Genomic DNA, 14,723 nt, shown 5'->3' on the forward strand with positions numbered 1-14,723 from the left:
TCATAAGTTTTTATACCTACATATTAATAAATACATCACGTTTATGTAAAGACTCAATATTTACAGTGTTGACCCTAATTTTACAGACTATTGCAACGTATCCTGTCATTCTGGATATCAGCTTCTGGGCCTAATGCTGACTGATGGCTACTCATCCTTGACTAATGATTGCCAGTGTAAACGTTTATTAGAAATTCTGTGTTTTTGTTTATCCATTTGCTTTTTGAGGATTGACCACAGGATCTGAATAGGATTGAGATGTGGCCATAAACACAATTTCAATGTGTTGTTCATCAAACCACTTAGTTTTCCCTTTAACTTTGTGACATGCTGTCCTGTCACTTTGCTCATCACCAACTTCCTACTGGATCATTGGGAGAAGTTGCTCTTAGATGATGTTTAGATACCATTCTCTATTTGTGGTAGTGTTCTGATAGTGAGCCTGTAAATGAGTGGTCTCAGGCTTTACTGAGACCACTCATACGTGGACATAGGAAACGTTACAGTGCTTACCTCTTCTTCTCTGAACAATCATTATTCCAGATGTGCTAAACAGTGTTAAAGGGGCAAAATCAGAAAAAATAGCTTTATCCCAGTCCCTTGCAGTCCCTTCAGACTGCTTGGGACATCTGGAAGAATGATTGTCTGGAAAAGGAAATATAATAGATACTATGAGTAGAGATGCAGAAAATCAGTATATTCCAAAAGGAAAAATTGTGAGGAACCGTAGTAAAATCCTTGTAGCTTTATTCAAACATGGTTAAAAAAAAATAGTCGGCTGGAAAGCCCTCCATGACACGTTTCTGGTGCTGCTTGTGCCCTTAGTCATGTATGGTGCACACTACATCCGATCACCCTGTTACCCCCAGTATGAGCCATTCAAAAGCTGCAAGCGGCTCGCACTGGGCCGAGCACTGAGTGTACCCAAGCACAGCGATGCTCGCATGAGTGGTGGTCATACATAAAGCATCCAAACTGCAAATCCTGCGAACTCTGTTTTCTTTGTAAAGTCTGTGTTTGGTACGAACACTGTGTCTTGCCAACAGTGACGTATTCAGTCATGTATGGGGTTCCCATGGGGTTCATCAAAGACAGTGGGTTCACTCAGAGTTTTTCCTAAGAATGCTTTAAAAAATGTAAACATTCTCTAAAAGCAGTTTCTCCCAATGATCCAGGAGCAACTTGTTTATCAACAATGATTTTTTCAGCATGATGGAGAACCATGTACAAGGCAAAAGTGATAATCAAGTGGCTTAAAGACCAAGTTATTTAAATTTGGGTACAGAGGCAGGAAACGTCCCAGATTTTACCCTCGTTGAGAACCTTTTTTCAACCCTTAAAAGGTGGGGGAACAAACAAAGACACAGAAATTGGGATAAACTACAAGCACTGATTTGGTTGATTAACCCCTTCATCACACAGCGATTTTCTGTTTTAGTTCCCCCCCCCTCCTTCTTCCAAGAGACATATCTTTTTTATTTTTCCATCAATATAGCCATATGATGGCTTTTTTTTGTAGGACAAGTTGTACTTTTGAATGATGCCATTCATTCTGCCACATATTGTACTGAAAAATGGGTAAAAAAAAATCCACAATTGTTTTTAGAACAAAACAGTGGACAGGATCCAGCTGGACTCCAAAGGGATAAATAAAAATGCTTCTTAATTTGTATCAATTCGATTAAAAATATATATCCATTTCTCAAGTAAAGACACCGGCTTGTTCACACTGATGAATGGCAGATGTATACCACTACGCGTTTTGGCGGGACGCCTTCCTCAGGTCCTGAGGAAGGCGTCCCGCCGGAACGCGTAGTGGTATACATATGCCATTCATCAGTGTGAACAAGCCGGTGTCTTTACTTGAGAAATGGATATATATTTTTAATCGAATTGATACAAATAAAGAAGCATTTTTATTTATCCCTTTGGAGTCCAGCTGGATCCTGTCCACTGTTTCTTTCTATTACCTTCTCGGCTTGCTGCCGTAATCCGTGCCGGACCAAAGGTTATTAACAGGAGGATATATTCAGGCTTGTCTCTGCAGTGGTGAGCGGTTTTGTTCTTTTTTTTTTTATATTTGACAATTGTTTTTAGGCTTTTTTTTTACCATGTTCCCTAATGTGTAAAACTGACCTGGTAATATGATTCCCCAGGTCATTAGGAGTTCGTAGATACCAAACATGTATAGTTTTACTTTTATTTAAGTTGTAAAAAAAATTCAGAATTTCATAAAAAAGAAAATAAAGGATTGCGCTTGTCACCATTTTCCGAGATCCATAACATTCTCATTTTGCGGGATCTGAGGCTGCGTGGGGCTTATTTTTGTGTCTTGAGCTGCCATTTTTTACTATACAATTTTGCAATGATAGATAGATGCAATGTCTTAAACTTCTGTTATTGCATTTTAATGCAATGTTGAGGCATCCAAAAAAATGTTCTGGCATTTTGAGGTTTTTTTTCTCGTTACATCCTTTACCAATCAGATAAATTGATTTTATATTTATTGCATCGGGCATTTCTGCACATGGCAAAACTAAATGTGTATTTTTTTTACATTTTTTTTGTTTTATTTTCAATAGGGCAAAGAAACTTTTTTTAAGTTTTTCATATTTCTAAAACTTTTATTTTATTGATTTCACTAGTCCCGTTAGGGGATTTGAAGCTCAGGGGGTTAACAGAGCCAAGCTCACATACAGCCTACATAATAATAATAGTGATAGTTGACTTTGTGCAACTTTCTCCCATGTTCCTACTGCATCTCTGAAGCTCAGCCACAGTGATCTTGGGGTTCTTCTTTACTTCTTTCATCAAGGCTCTTCTCCCACGATTGCTCAGTTTGGCTGGACAGCCAGGTCTAGGAAGAGTTCTGGTGGTCCCAAACTTCCATTTAAGGATTATGGAGGCCACTGTGCTCTTAGGAACCTTGAGTACTGCTGCAGAAATTCTTTTGTAACCTTGGCCAGATCTGTGCCTTGACGCAATTCTGCCTCTGAGCTCCTTGGGCAGTTCCTTTGACCTCATTATTCTCATTTGGTCTGACATGCACTGTGAGCTGTGAGGTCTTATATAGAAAGGTATGTGCCTTTCCAAATCAAGTCCTATCAGTTTAATTAAACACAGCTGGACTCCAATTAAGGAGTAGAACCATCTCAAGGAGGATCACAAGGAAATGGACAGCATGTGATTTAAATATGAGTGTCTGAGCAAAGGCTCTGGATACTTATGACCATGTGATATTTCAGTTTTTCTTGTTTAATAAATTTTTAAAAATGTCTACATTTCTGTTTTTTTTCTGTCACAATGGGGTGCAGAGTGTACATTAATGAGAAAAAAATGAACTTTTTTGAATTTTCAAAATGTCTGCAATGAAACAAAGAGTGAAAATTAAAGGGGTCTGAATACTTTCCATACCCACTGTATACTGTCCAATTAATCCACCTGTCACCTTGCTATTCCCCGACCTCTCCTCTCTGCCAATCTTTTCACTGGCTTCCCATTACCCAACGACTCCAGTTCAAAACCTTAACCATGATATACAAAGCCATCAACCGGTATCTTCCATACATTTGTGACCTCGTGTCCCGGTACTTACCTGCATGAAACCTCTGATCCTCACAAGATCTCCTTCCCTGGAATGCTCTACTGCAGCATATCAGACTCTACCTACCTTGACAAGCTTCAAAAAAACCCTGAAGACCCACATCTTTCAACAAGCATACAACCTGCAGTAACCCTCAGTCTACTTCAGAGCCACATGACCATCTCCCCCCTCACCTACTGTATCCTCACCCATCCCTTGAAGACTGTGAGCCCTCGCGGGCAGGGTCCTCTCTCCTTCCGTACCTGTCTGTGCCTTGTATTGTTCATGATTATTGTACTTGTCCCTATTATGTATACCCCTTTTCATATGTAAAGCCCCATGGAATAAATGGCGCTATAATAATAATAATAAATAATAATAATGTATATGTGTGATGCTTGTTTTCTATAGATAATACATATCATTAATTTTCAGGTGTTCACACAAAAGCATATTACAATCTTCACCCTGGGCTACGTATGAGCTTTGGTTTCTATAGTTTTCAATTTACTGTAATACTAGATGAGTTTAGGAAATATAATACATAGCCAACACTAAAAGAAAGAAGTAAAAAGCATTTTATTATAAACCCTGTGTTGTAATATGAATCAAGATAGTCAATCACTGATGATAGCATGGGCAGAACTAAAATGCCATGCGCAGAAACAGAAATGCTTAGTCATTTGTTGTCGATCTCACAGTACCAGTACTTGCTGCTACTTTTTCTGTATGGTATTTGTATTTGGTAGAGATGGGAGGATTGATCGGTGGAAGTTTACGTTCATCGTTATTTGTGTGTATATATATATATATATATATATTAGGAGTCATATTTATTTGCTGATTCTATCTGAAAATCAACAGTACAGATTAATTTTGGAGCCCACGCTATATAAAGTAGGATTATGTATATACATAGATAAAGTAAACCATTTACAGAAAATCTCAGTCATTATTCAGTTTACAATAGTCTCGAATGTTGGCAGGAACGTCTTCAGCTGTAAAACTTCAGTAATGTTTGTCCCCTGTTTTTTCCTGAAAAAATCCAGACCTGTGAGTAATTCAACATCTCTGACACGAGCGGCATGAGCCTTAAGTCTCTCTTCAACCCATTCTGCCTCTGGTTTCATATCCTGAAAAGTCAAAAACAGAGACGTGAAACATATAGCACTTTGAGAGATTCTCTAGTTCTTTCTATGATATTCATGTTCCCTTTGATTGAAATAAAGAAAAATGATATGCGATTGTAATAGATCCACTAGGTATATTACGTGAATAATAGAATAGATTGGCAAGTTAAGAGTTAGCTACACTATGTCCTTTACTACCGAACATGAAGCAATACTGAGCCTCCGAGCTAGGAAAAATTCCCAACTAGTCTCTATTTATACCAGTTTGTAGAAGTTTCCTACAAAGGAAATCCAACCATAATGACCTTCAGATGTTGAAATATCATAGTGGCGAAATGTATTAGGCCTTGTTCAGACATTCACCTTGTTTGCGTAAGTGAAAACAAAAATCCAGCAGTGAGATTTACCAGATTCTCAGTGTTTGGTCAGTGTCAGTTTTTACCATCAGTATTTCATTAGTTTTTCTCATATGCAATGAGAATTGATGGAGGTTTCTTAAAGGGAATCTGTCACCAGATTTTTGGTGCTGCATCCGAGAGCAGCGTGATGTAGAGAGAGACCCTGATTCCCATAATGTGTCACTTACTGAGCTACTTGCCTTAATTTTGATCAAATCAGTTTTATTTGCTGCAGGTCTACCAGTTCTCTGAATCTTGATCTGTGTAACTCCGCCCACACCACTGATTAGCAGCTTCATGTACGCCAAAAGCTCCTAATCAGTGGTGGGGCAGGGCTATACAGAGCTCATGAATATGTTTGAGTACCTTGTAGCAGATGTACAAGTACTCTATTGGTAAAATCACTATTTTATTAGCTGTTTTTTCAAATCTACACTAAGGAGACAAGTAAGTGATATATCACTGGAATCAGGGTCTCTGTTTCTACATTATGCTGCTCTCAGATTAGGTCACAAAAATCTGATGAAAGATTCCCTTTAAGCTTCACCTAGCAGACAGTGATAAATGGATGGCACTAGGATGCAACTAAGATGCCAGCAGTATGTGGTCAAGAGTTTTTGAGTTTACCATAAACTTGAATGGGTGTGTTTGATCCATGGTTAGGACCAAAACAGACCTATCTATGGTTTTCTTATGACCTCTCAGACCATCAAAAAATCACAGCATGTAAACAGCCACATACGTTATAATAGGTCCATTTTCTTTCAGTGAAAAGTATTGACTCTGTCCTGCATAAACCTATTTGCAGCCTCAAAAGTGGTTAAGTCTTCTCTCCTAAAAATGAGTAACACTAGATAGACAGAATTCATTTAGTCTCTGGTTTTACCAATGTTTCTGCGGTCATTTCAGTATGAAATAAGGTTTTGTTGCATGATAAAAAGTTATTCAACTTTTTAATATTCTTACTGTGTCAATTCCTTAAAGCTTCAGGCTTTAAAACAAGTGAGTTCATGTTAAATGTCAGCAGCAACACTGTGCCCCCGATAATGCCCTGATAGCGGCCCTGGCATGACGTCATTACAACACACTGTCGCGCACAGTGAACTGCGTGCGGCCGTGTCTCCTGTACTATAATGCTGCCGGCTGACACTGTCTGCGCCTGTAATGTGTCAGTGCCGGCCCCGCGGCATCACAGTACAGGAGACACGGCCGCGCACTTCACTCTGTGTGGCCATGTTTGTGTTATAATGACATTATGCGGCAGGTGGCCGGCCCTGTACAGCGGTTGGGATGGCGGCCTGGGGGCCAATTGCCCACCTGCCACCCAGGCCAGCCCGCCCCTGCCCCCGATTCATAAACAGCGCCGATTTTTCTCTTCAGTATTTATGAAGGTCGTGGCAGATTCATACTCTCCTGATTCATGAAGAGGTGCACACGTCTCCATGAATCTGGAGCACCTGACCCACGGTGTGCGCCTTCATGCACCATGTCAGAAAACGTTTAACAGTCAGTAAATGGAATGAGATTTGTGGTGTAAGGAATGCACGGCTTATCATGAATTAGACAGCGTTACAACCATGACACACCCTAGTGTCACCTATTTCAGCAAAGCTGGAAGAAACTGCAGTGAAAACGCCAAAAGTCATTACATTTTGGTGGAACTCCGAGTTAAGCAAAAATGTTGTTACGTTTCAAAGCCTTTACGCCATTTTTTTGGCACAAATTGTTTGATTAATCGGGGCCTTCGGCTGCAGTCATTTAAATGGAATATGTCACCAGGGTTTGGCTATTTTATTTGAGATCAGCATAACATGGGAAAAGAGACCCTGATTCCAGCAGTGTATCACTTAGTTTATTTCTTGCAGCTGTTGTGACACAACCAGAGTTCTTAGATATAGCATGTAGCAGAGCTTATAAAACAAAATATACCCAGACTAGGCTCCCTAAGTACATTGTCTATAGACAGTGAGTTGCTTATCAGAGGAGGGGGCATGGTCAGACTAGGTCTTATGTGTTGCTGTAGCTGCTGTAGTCTGAGCAGTGATAAGGTCGAGGTGATAAAACCTTCATTATAAGTAAACAACAGCACACAGCCTGATAAGTGGCACATCGCTAAATTCAGTGTTTTAACCCCTACCTCATACGGTCGTCAGATTACATAGCAAAAACCTGCTGACAGTTTCCCTTTAACATAAACTCATTCTGTCTACTTCTAATAGATAAGAACCTGTCCATGGTCATGTCATGATCATGCAAGAAGATGGAGTTAGTGCATAACAACTGAGCAAATGAACATCACCGTCTGCTGGCCAAAGAGTATAAGGAAGAAAGAACTGTGACAACAGGAACTCGAGGGCCAAGCGTTTGTTCCATTGATGAAGAGATAGTAAGGGACATTAGATCAGGTCCCACCTGTGTCATAGTTAGGAATTATAAAAGGCCCAAAAGGGCAGTGAAGGGGCAGAGTTGATCCTGGGGCTATGTCAGAGCAGACGTGTGAAGGCAGCGGATCTGGCTTATAGCAGCAATTACCAGCACAGGCCAGGCTAGTGAAGTAAAGCTTCAGCCTGAGTGAGGAGGAGTGATCCAATTAAGAAAGAGATGAGTGACCAGAACCAAAACTGTAATACAAAAGACCAGTGGCCAGAACCAAAACCGAGATACCAGAGGAGAGAGGCCAGAACTGAGATACCAGAGACAAGTGGCCAAAACCAAAACTAAGAGACTAGAGAAGAGCAATCAGAACCGTGACTGAGTGAATGGGGTCAAGACTCAAGAGGCGTGTAATCAGATGTAGAGCCGTGATAGATGACCAGACAGATGAAGACGGGTGTATTCATGTGAGCTGTGACCTGAGGTATAGAATTACAGTACAGAAGGGACCGGGTTGATGCCTAAGAGGATGGAGACTGCCAGCGTAACGTGTCATCAGAAATTCATCGAAAAGGGTCTTGCAGTGTAACAGTGCAATAAAATTGACTCCCGTTAGAGCCTGTGTGATGGTTATTACTGCCGACAGAGTGACAGAGTGATGATGGTGACGGACATGAGTTTGACTGTGATGCACTTTAGATCCAGGTAATAGGATCCAGACACCACTGTATCATAGAATTTCTCTGCTGTTATAAAACAAGACTGTGTGGTTGAAATTGTTTTAATATATTTCTGCATTCCTATTGTGAAATAGTTTACTGTGTTTCCGTTATTACCTCTTTATGCCCCATGAGGAAAAAAATTCTCAGTGCGATGGCCTCATGAAGTCAGAATGTTATTAACCTGCAGATTAACCCCATATATGCATGTTTATAGCATTGTTTTTATTTAACAAATTCCCTTGGTAAAAAAGTGCAATATGAAAAAATAAACAAAAATCAAAGTATAATATGTACATTTTAAAATCTTATGTCTGATTTCAGCAAAAAGCAGAAAAACTAGGAAGTTAAAGGGAACCTGTCACCAGTTTTTTGACTATTAAACCAAAAAGTGTCACCTTCTGCAGCTCCTGTGCTGCATTTGTCGCGGGCGGAGGAGGGGACGCTGCGCTCTCCCACTGCTCGGGTCCGGATGCTGCTGCTGCTCGGTGGTGGCTCGAGCAGTGGGCCGGATCCCGGGGACTCGAGCGGCGTTCCTCGCCCGTGAGTGAAAAGGGGGGGGGGGAATTGATTGTGGGGATTTGATATTGTCCGTGACGCCACCCACGGTTGTGGTGAGATTGGTGACACCACCGCTGCTCTGGACGGGGATTCCGGGAGCGATGGCAGGGAGCAGCCTGGATGTTAGTTCTCCCCTCCGTGGGTAGGGGGTTGGTTGTCCCGGGGCCCGGTGATGGGGTAGGGATGGATGGCAGGCAGGTTGCGGGGCCTGGCGAGGTGCAGGGTCGCGGGGGCAGCGCTGTGCCGCACGGCACGGTGGTACTCCCTCAGCCAATGATGTACACAAAGTCTCCGGTAAAACAAATGGCTGGATGGACGGGTCCCACAGATGGCTGCGGTGTTTCTCCTCCCGGCAGGTTGATGGTGACTGCCTTTCCCTGCACCTGTGTAGTGTAAACGGTTCCAATAGGTTCCCACCGGTAACCCACTCCCCAGCTTGAAGGTTGCTGAAGGAGCCCCTTTTGCCCACAGGCTCTGGCCCTGGGAACTTTAGCCTTGGCGGTGACTGTGTTTCCCTCTAACGGTTGGGCTGTTGCCTTCTGTTGGGACTTGGCCGCTGGGAAACCCAGGAGGTTCCCTTCGCTAACGGATTTGACAAATTGCACGGCGACTCCTAGCCTTGTCGGGGTCCGTAAGCCCCTGCCGGATGGTGCTGGCTTCTCTTTGCGTACCGGTCCGGTACCGCCGGGCCACCGCCCGTCCACGGTCCTTACGGCTAGCTCCAATAGGCCTCTCCTGCACATGGTCACAACCGTCTGCAAACCTTGCTGTTCTGTCCGGGCCACACACCCGGACCGACTTCAGACTCCTCAACTGCACTTCACTTCCACAACTCAACTCCACTGCAAACTATCTGCTCTCTTTTTTCCGCCTCCAGGACTGTGAACTCCTCGGTGGGCGGGACCAACCGCCTGGCCCACCCCCTGGTGTGGACATCAGCCCCTGGAGGGAGGCAACAAGGATTTTGTTTGACTTAGGTGTGCCTGACCGGGAGTGTGGGGTGTGTTGGTGTAGTACCTGTGACGTCCTGGCTTGTCCAGGGCACCACACATTCTATGAAGGTGCACCTCATTGCAGACCCCCCCTTGCAGACCCCAAAAAGAACTTTATAAAATCTCACCATGTTGAATGCTAATGAGCTGTGTTGGCCAGATGGACGGGCCCTATTTCGGCTCCTGTCCCTATTTGTCGCCTTGTTTGCCGTCCTCCTGTCATGATTGACAAGGATGGCGCCGCCGTCATCATCCCATGCTGCTCTCCAAGTCTCACGCAAGTGCAGTTCTCTCTGCCCCTATCACGGGCCGAGCATAAAAGCAGTTTACCTCACGCGCCGGTGATGTATCTGCGCTGGCGCAAGATCATGGTTGGCGCTGTGCATGACAGCAGCGTCATCCTTGTACCCGACCATGATCTCGTGCCTGCGCAGATACATCACCGGCGCGTGCGAAGTACACTGGGATGATGACGGCGGTGCCATCTTTGTCAATCATGACAGGAGGACGGCGAACAAGGCGACAAGGAGGGACAGGAGCTGAAATAGAGCCCGCCTATCTGGCCAACAAAACTCATTAGCATACAACACGGTGGGATTTTATAAAGTTTTTTTTGGGGTTTGCAAGGGGGGGTCAGCAACGAGGTGCACCTTCATAGAATGCAGCACAGGAGCTGCAGAAGGTGACACTTTTGGTTTAATAGTCCAAAAACTGGTGACAGGTTCCCTTTAAAGCTCAAACAAAATAATTTAATCAGTAATTTCCTCAAATTAAAATACCTGTACTTGAGGATTAAGGGGTGTAATACAGAACTTGTGGAAGGAACTCAGAGCACTAACTGTTCACAAGTTAGGGTACAAAAAATATTTGACTTGTTCCATGCTACACCACTAAAAATAATCCTTTAAATCTAGGACACTCAAAGCTCTTACTTGCCTGATAATCTGTGGAGAACACATTATGAAACTGTGTGTGTACTGGCAAATCTTAACTGCTCTCTAGTTAAGTATACCCCAGAGATTGGGAACTTGTTGAACTGGATGGGGATTTTGCTTAGTGGCTTTTCCTCTGTAATCAGCACACCCTATCCCAAAGTTATGGAATTTAAAGAAAAAACATAGGTTTGGAATTCTTTATTACTTTATTTGCAAACACTGGGGAAAAAGGTAACTGAAACTTTGGCCTCCTCCTGTTTCCTATTTGGACCCAGCGAAACTTAACAGGACGTAGATAAATATCCTGAACTATATATACACCATAACCACTGGAAGAGGGCAGTCAGACAAACTTTGGTTAGCTTGAGAATATTGTTAAAAAGAATGTTATGTTGAACTTGTTTCTTTGTGGAGACTGGCAACTGACACATGAGGTTATTGTCAGGCAAAGCTCTGTGGTACAGAAGCATGAAAATTACTTCTATGAATGTCTGAAATTTAGCACTATTACCTAATTATTAAAAATAATTTTGTTTATATAGTGTCGTAGCACTTTACAATTAAGCAGGGACACGCATAGACAATAAAGAGATTAGAGGGTAACACAGTCCAACAGTTACAGGAGGAGTGAGGGCTTTGCTCACAAGTTTACAATCTAGTAAAGTGTGACAGCGATGGGTGTGGACCCACTTTGCCACTGGCCGGGCTTCCTCTGGAGGGCCTTGACTAAGCGGCTACCTGGTTTTCACTAGAGCTTCTGATGGTGAGGTTAGGCTTGTGTAGCGCCCCTGAAGCCTTCATGGTGCTACAAGGTTCTGCATCCCCACAAGGATGCAGGGCCTAACCCCTTAGGGTCCCGGAGATCCAGTGTCGGTAACACCAAAATCCAGGTAATCTTAGTTTTTCCCCAAACAATCCCCCATATAATGGTACATAACTAGAGTGGGACAAATGAATGGCCGCCTAGAGGTGGAGCCAATCCAGTCCACTAGTTGACCAGGTGGGAGGGGCGGACTGAGGAGAGAGTAGTCAGACAGAGTCTGCAGTGAAAGGGAGCAGACAAGTGACAGTTGAGAGTGTGAAAGGTGGAAACTGTCTGACGCGGGTTGATGGTGACCTGGTACCCAGGAGAAGTGGTTGCCGGTGGAGTATGGTGGAGTACTCCCGGAACTACGCACCGACAGGGTACAGGACCCTAGGACAGGAAATAGCTCCAAGCCGACTTGTTAACACCATCAAGGACCTTGCTGACCCTAAGAATCCTAAGACTTAGTAGCACAGGGAAAACCCGGGACAGGACCAGAGACTCCAACCCCACAGGGTTCACGCTACCATCAGGCGGAAAGGAGTGGACAAACCACAGGACAGGGACCCCCAGTTGTTCCATACCACGGAGACCCACTTACCAGAGACAGGTGCAGGGGAAGAAGGTACCAGAGAACCAAACTGGTACTGGAACGAAGGGGACCTGTAGACGAAACCAGACGGCCTCGGGCAACCAGTGAACATCTGCAGTGAGTAAACCAGTTGCACTAAACCTCTGTGTGGACTACCTTTTTCCGACACCCACTACACCATACATCCTCTGGGGAAAACCCTACTTGCGGAGGGACTACCATTCTAGCTGCAAACACTATCAGCCCCAGTAGAGACATTCTGCAGCGGCGGCTCCCTACACTTAGCCGCAACACTGCAAGTGGCATCACAAGTGAACATTACCTTATTCTCCCCTGTAAATATCCCCATTACAAAAAGGGCACACGGAACTGTGTAACGGCCACCACCGTGACTTCCCCCAGATCAATACTGCCCGGAACAGAGTACCCCATATCCCTGGGTGCGACACTTGTGCCACAGGTAGTAACCAAGTGCCACTTCAGAGCTGTCCCAATTTCTGCAGCAGCTAACCAACGGGTCAGGGTAGGAACACTAGACACAAAAGGATAAGACAAAGACATGGTTCAGAACTCCGATGTTGGCGCAGGCAGCACAGGTTCAATATCCAAAGCAGAGGTCAGGAGAGATCAAGAGAAATGTGTAAACAAGCCTGGCTGATAACAAGTGTGATAAAACAGGAACACAACCATACACAGCACAGGACACTGATTGACTTGAAATTAAAGCTGGTGTCACACTAAACGACAGCGACAACGACGTCGCTGTTACGTCACCATTTTCGGTGACGTAACAGCGACCTTGTAAGTCGCTGTTATGATCGCTGCTTAGCTGTCAAACACAGCAGAAGCAGCGATCATAAGGTCGCTGTGCTACATGTTCAGAGAGCAGGGAGCCGCGCTTAGCGCTGGCTCCTTGCTCTCCTGCAGCACACATCGGGTTAATTAACCCGATGTGTGCTGCAGCTACATGTCACAGTTCAGAGAGCAGGGAGCCGCGCTTAGCGCTGGCTCCTTGCTCTCCTGCAGCACACATCGGGTTAATTAACCCGATGTGTGCTGCAGCTACATGTCACAGTGCAGAGAGCAGGGAGCCGCGCGCACTGCTTAGCGCTGGCTCCTTGCTCTCCTTGCTACAGTATGCATCGGGTTAATTACCCGATGCGTACTGCAGCCACATGTCACAGTGCAGGAGCCGGCGCTGGCAGCAAGAGCGGAGGCTGGTAACCAGCGTAAACATCGGGTAACCAGGGAAAGGTCTTCCCTTGGTTACCCGATGTTTACGCTGGTTACAGCTTACCGCAGCTGCCAGTGCCGGCTCATGATCGCTTCATTTCGTCGCTCTCTCGCTGTCACACACAGCGATGTGTGTGTCACAGCGGGAGAGTGACGACCAAAAAATGAAGCTGGACATTCAGCAACGACCGGCGACCTCACAGCAGGGGCCAGGTCGTTGCTGGATGTCACACACAGCGACAGCGACGGGACGTCGCTGCAACGTCACAGAAAATGGTGACGTAGCAGCGACGTCGTTGTCGTCGTCGTTATGTGTGACACCAGCTTAACTTCAGGCAAGGTGTGGAGGAAGAAGATGTCTACTATTTTCACTACTGGCAGAGGATAGACAACACTTGCAGGAAGGAAACAGGAGATTAAACTCCTGCAAAATATGGCCACACCTGACTAAAGCCAGGTAAAGACTCTCCAGCAACAAGAGGATGTAGCAGACCTGGATGTGTTGCAAGGGATAGCTCCCAAGACAATCTGACACTGGCGGGAGTAGAACAGAGCTAGCAGTGAGTAGGGTGCCACTTACTGCTGCGTGATTCACCGACATGACAATAAGGAAGTAGGGAGAAGACGGTAGGTAAAGAAGTGTCATGTGTGTTCCAGACATCACTATAATAAATAAGGGTTTTCAAAATAAAGCTGCAGGATACAGTCATCAGAACAGTTACCAAGTGCTATTAGGTAAATGGTGGATGTGAAGACAGATGAATAAGAATGACCACATTCTTAGAAAAAAATAGAAAGGGGAAAAAGGGAAGCATTAGATTAATGAAGTCAGATGACAGTCCTGCCTAAAGAAATGTGTTTTAGAACGTGATTAAAAATGGGGAGGCTCAGTGTTAATTGGATTGTCTCGGATAGGCCATCGGCACTGGCAGCAGCAGAAACGAGAAGATTAACTGGCGCTATTTGAGAGGCCCTCATGTTTTATACTAGCTGCGATAATCCCGTCTGAATGTGACTTTTCAGCATTGTTGTGAAATAGCACATGGCATTTTTATTTAGCCAGTTCACATAAATAATTTAGCAAACTACTTGCATTTACGGGTACCTGCAAGTTTCAGGCAATTTCACTCCAATTCGATCTTAGTAGATAGATTCAATCACTTGTAGTTTCTACTTTTGTACAAATCAGCCTTGTCTGAAATCACGTTTTACGCAAAGTTGCTTTACAACTTACCATTCACAGTTAGCCCTTTTAGCAAAAAGGTTCTTTAAAACTGCTTGTTTTTCCTCATTTCAGATGTTCCGGTAGGAAACTGACTTGTGAAATGCAGGTGACATAATCATTCTGAGTCAGAGGGTATTACTAAGTAGACTTTGATTATTGCCAAAAAAATAAAATACC

The 14,723-nt window shown here is 44.1% G+C and overlaps 1 protein-coding gene across 2 annotated transcripts in view; it reads right to left on the reverse strand.

Moving 5' to 3' along the window:
- Nucleotides 1–4,143: 4,143 nt before the first annotated feature.
- Nucleotides 4,144–14,723, reverse strand: part of ENPP3 (ectonucleotide pyrophosphatase/phosphodiesterase 3) — a 213,944-nt gene continuing 203,364 nt past the window's right edge. For both annotated transcript variants that reach the window (XM_075339878.1, XM_075339879.1), the window contains exon 25: nucleotides 4,144–4,716. In XM_075339878.1, the coding sequence (XP_075195993.1) occupies nucleotides 4,540–4,716 (177 nt within the window). In that variant the 3' untranslated portion in view covers nucleotides 4,144–4,539. The remainder of the gene's footprint in view (nucleotides 4,717–14,723) is intronic.

This window comes from Anomaloglossus baeobatrachus, chromosome 3 (assembly GCF_048569485.1).
Source record: "Anomaloglossus baeobatrachus isolate aAnoBae1 chromosome 3, aAnoBae1.hap1, whole genome shotgun sequence".
Taxonomy (NCBI): domain Eukaryota; kingdom Metazoa; phylum Chordata; class Amphibia; order Anura; family Aromobatidae; genus Anomaloglossus; species Anomaloglossus baeobatrachus.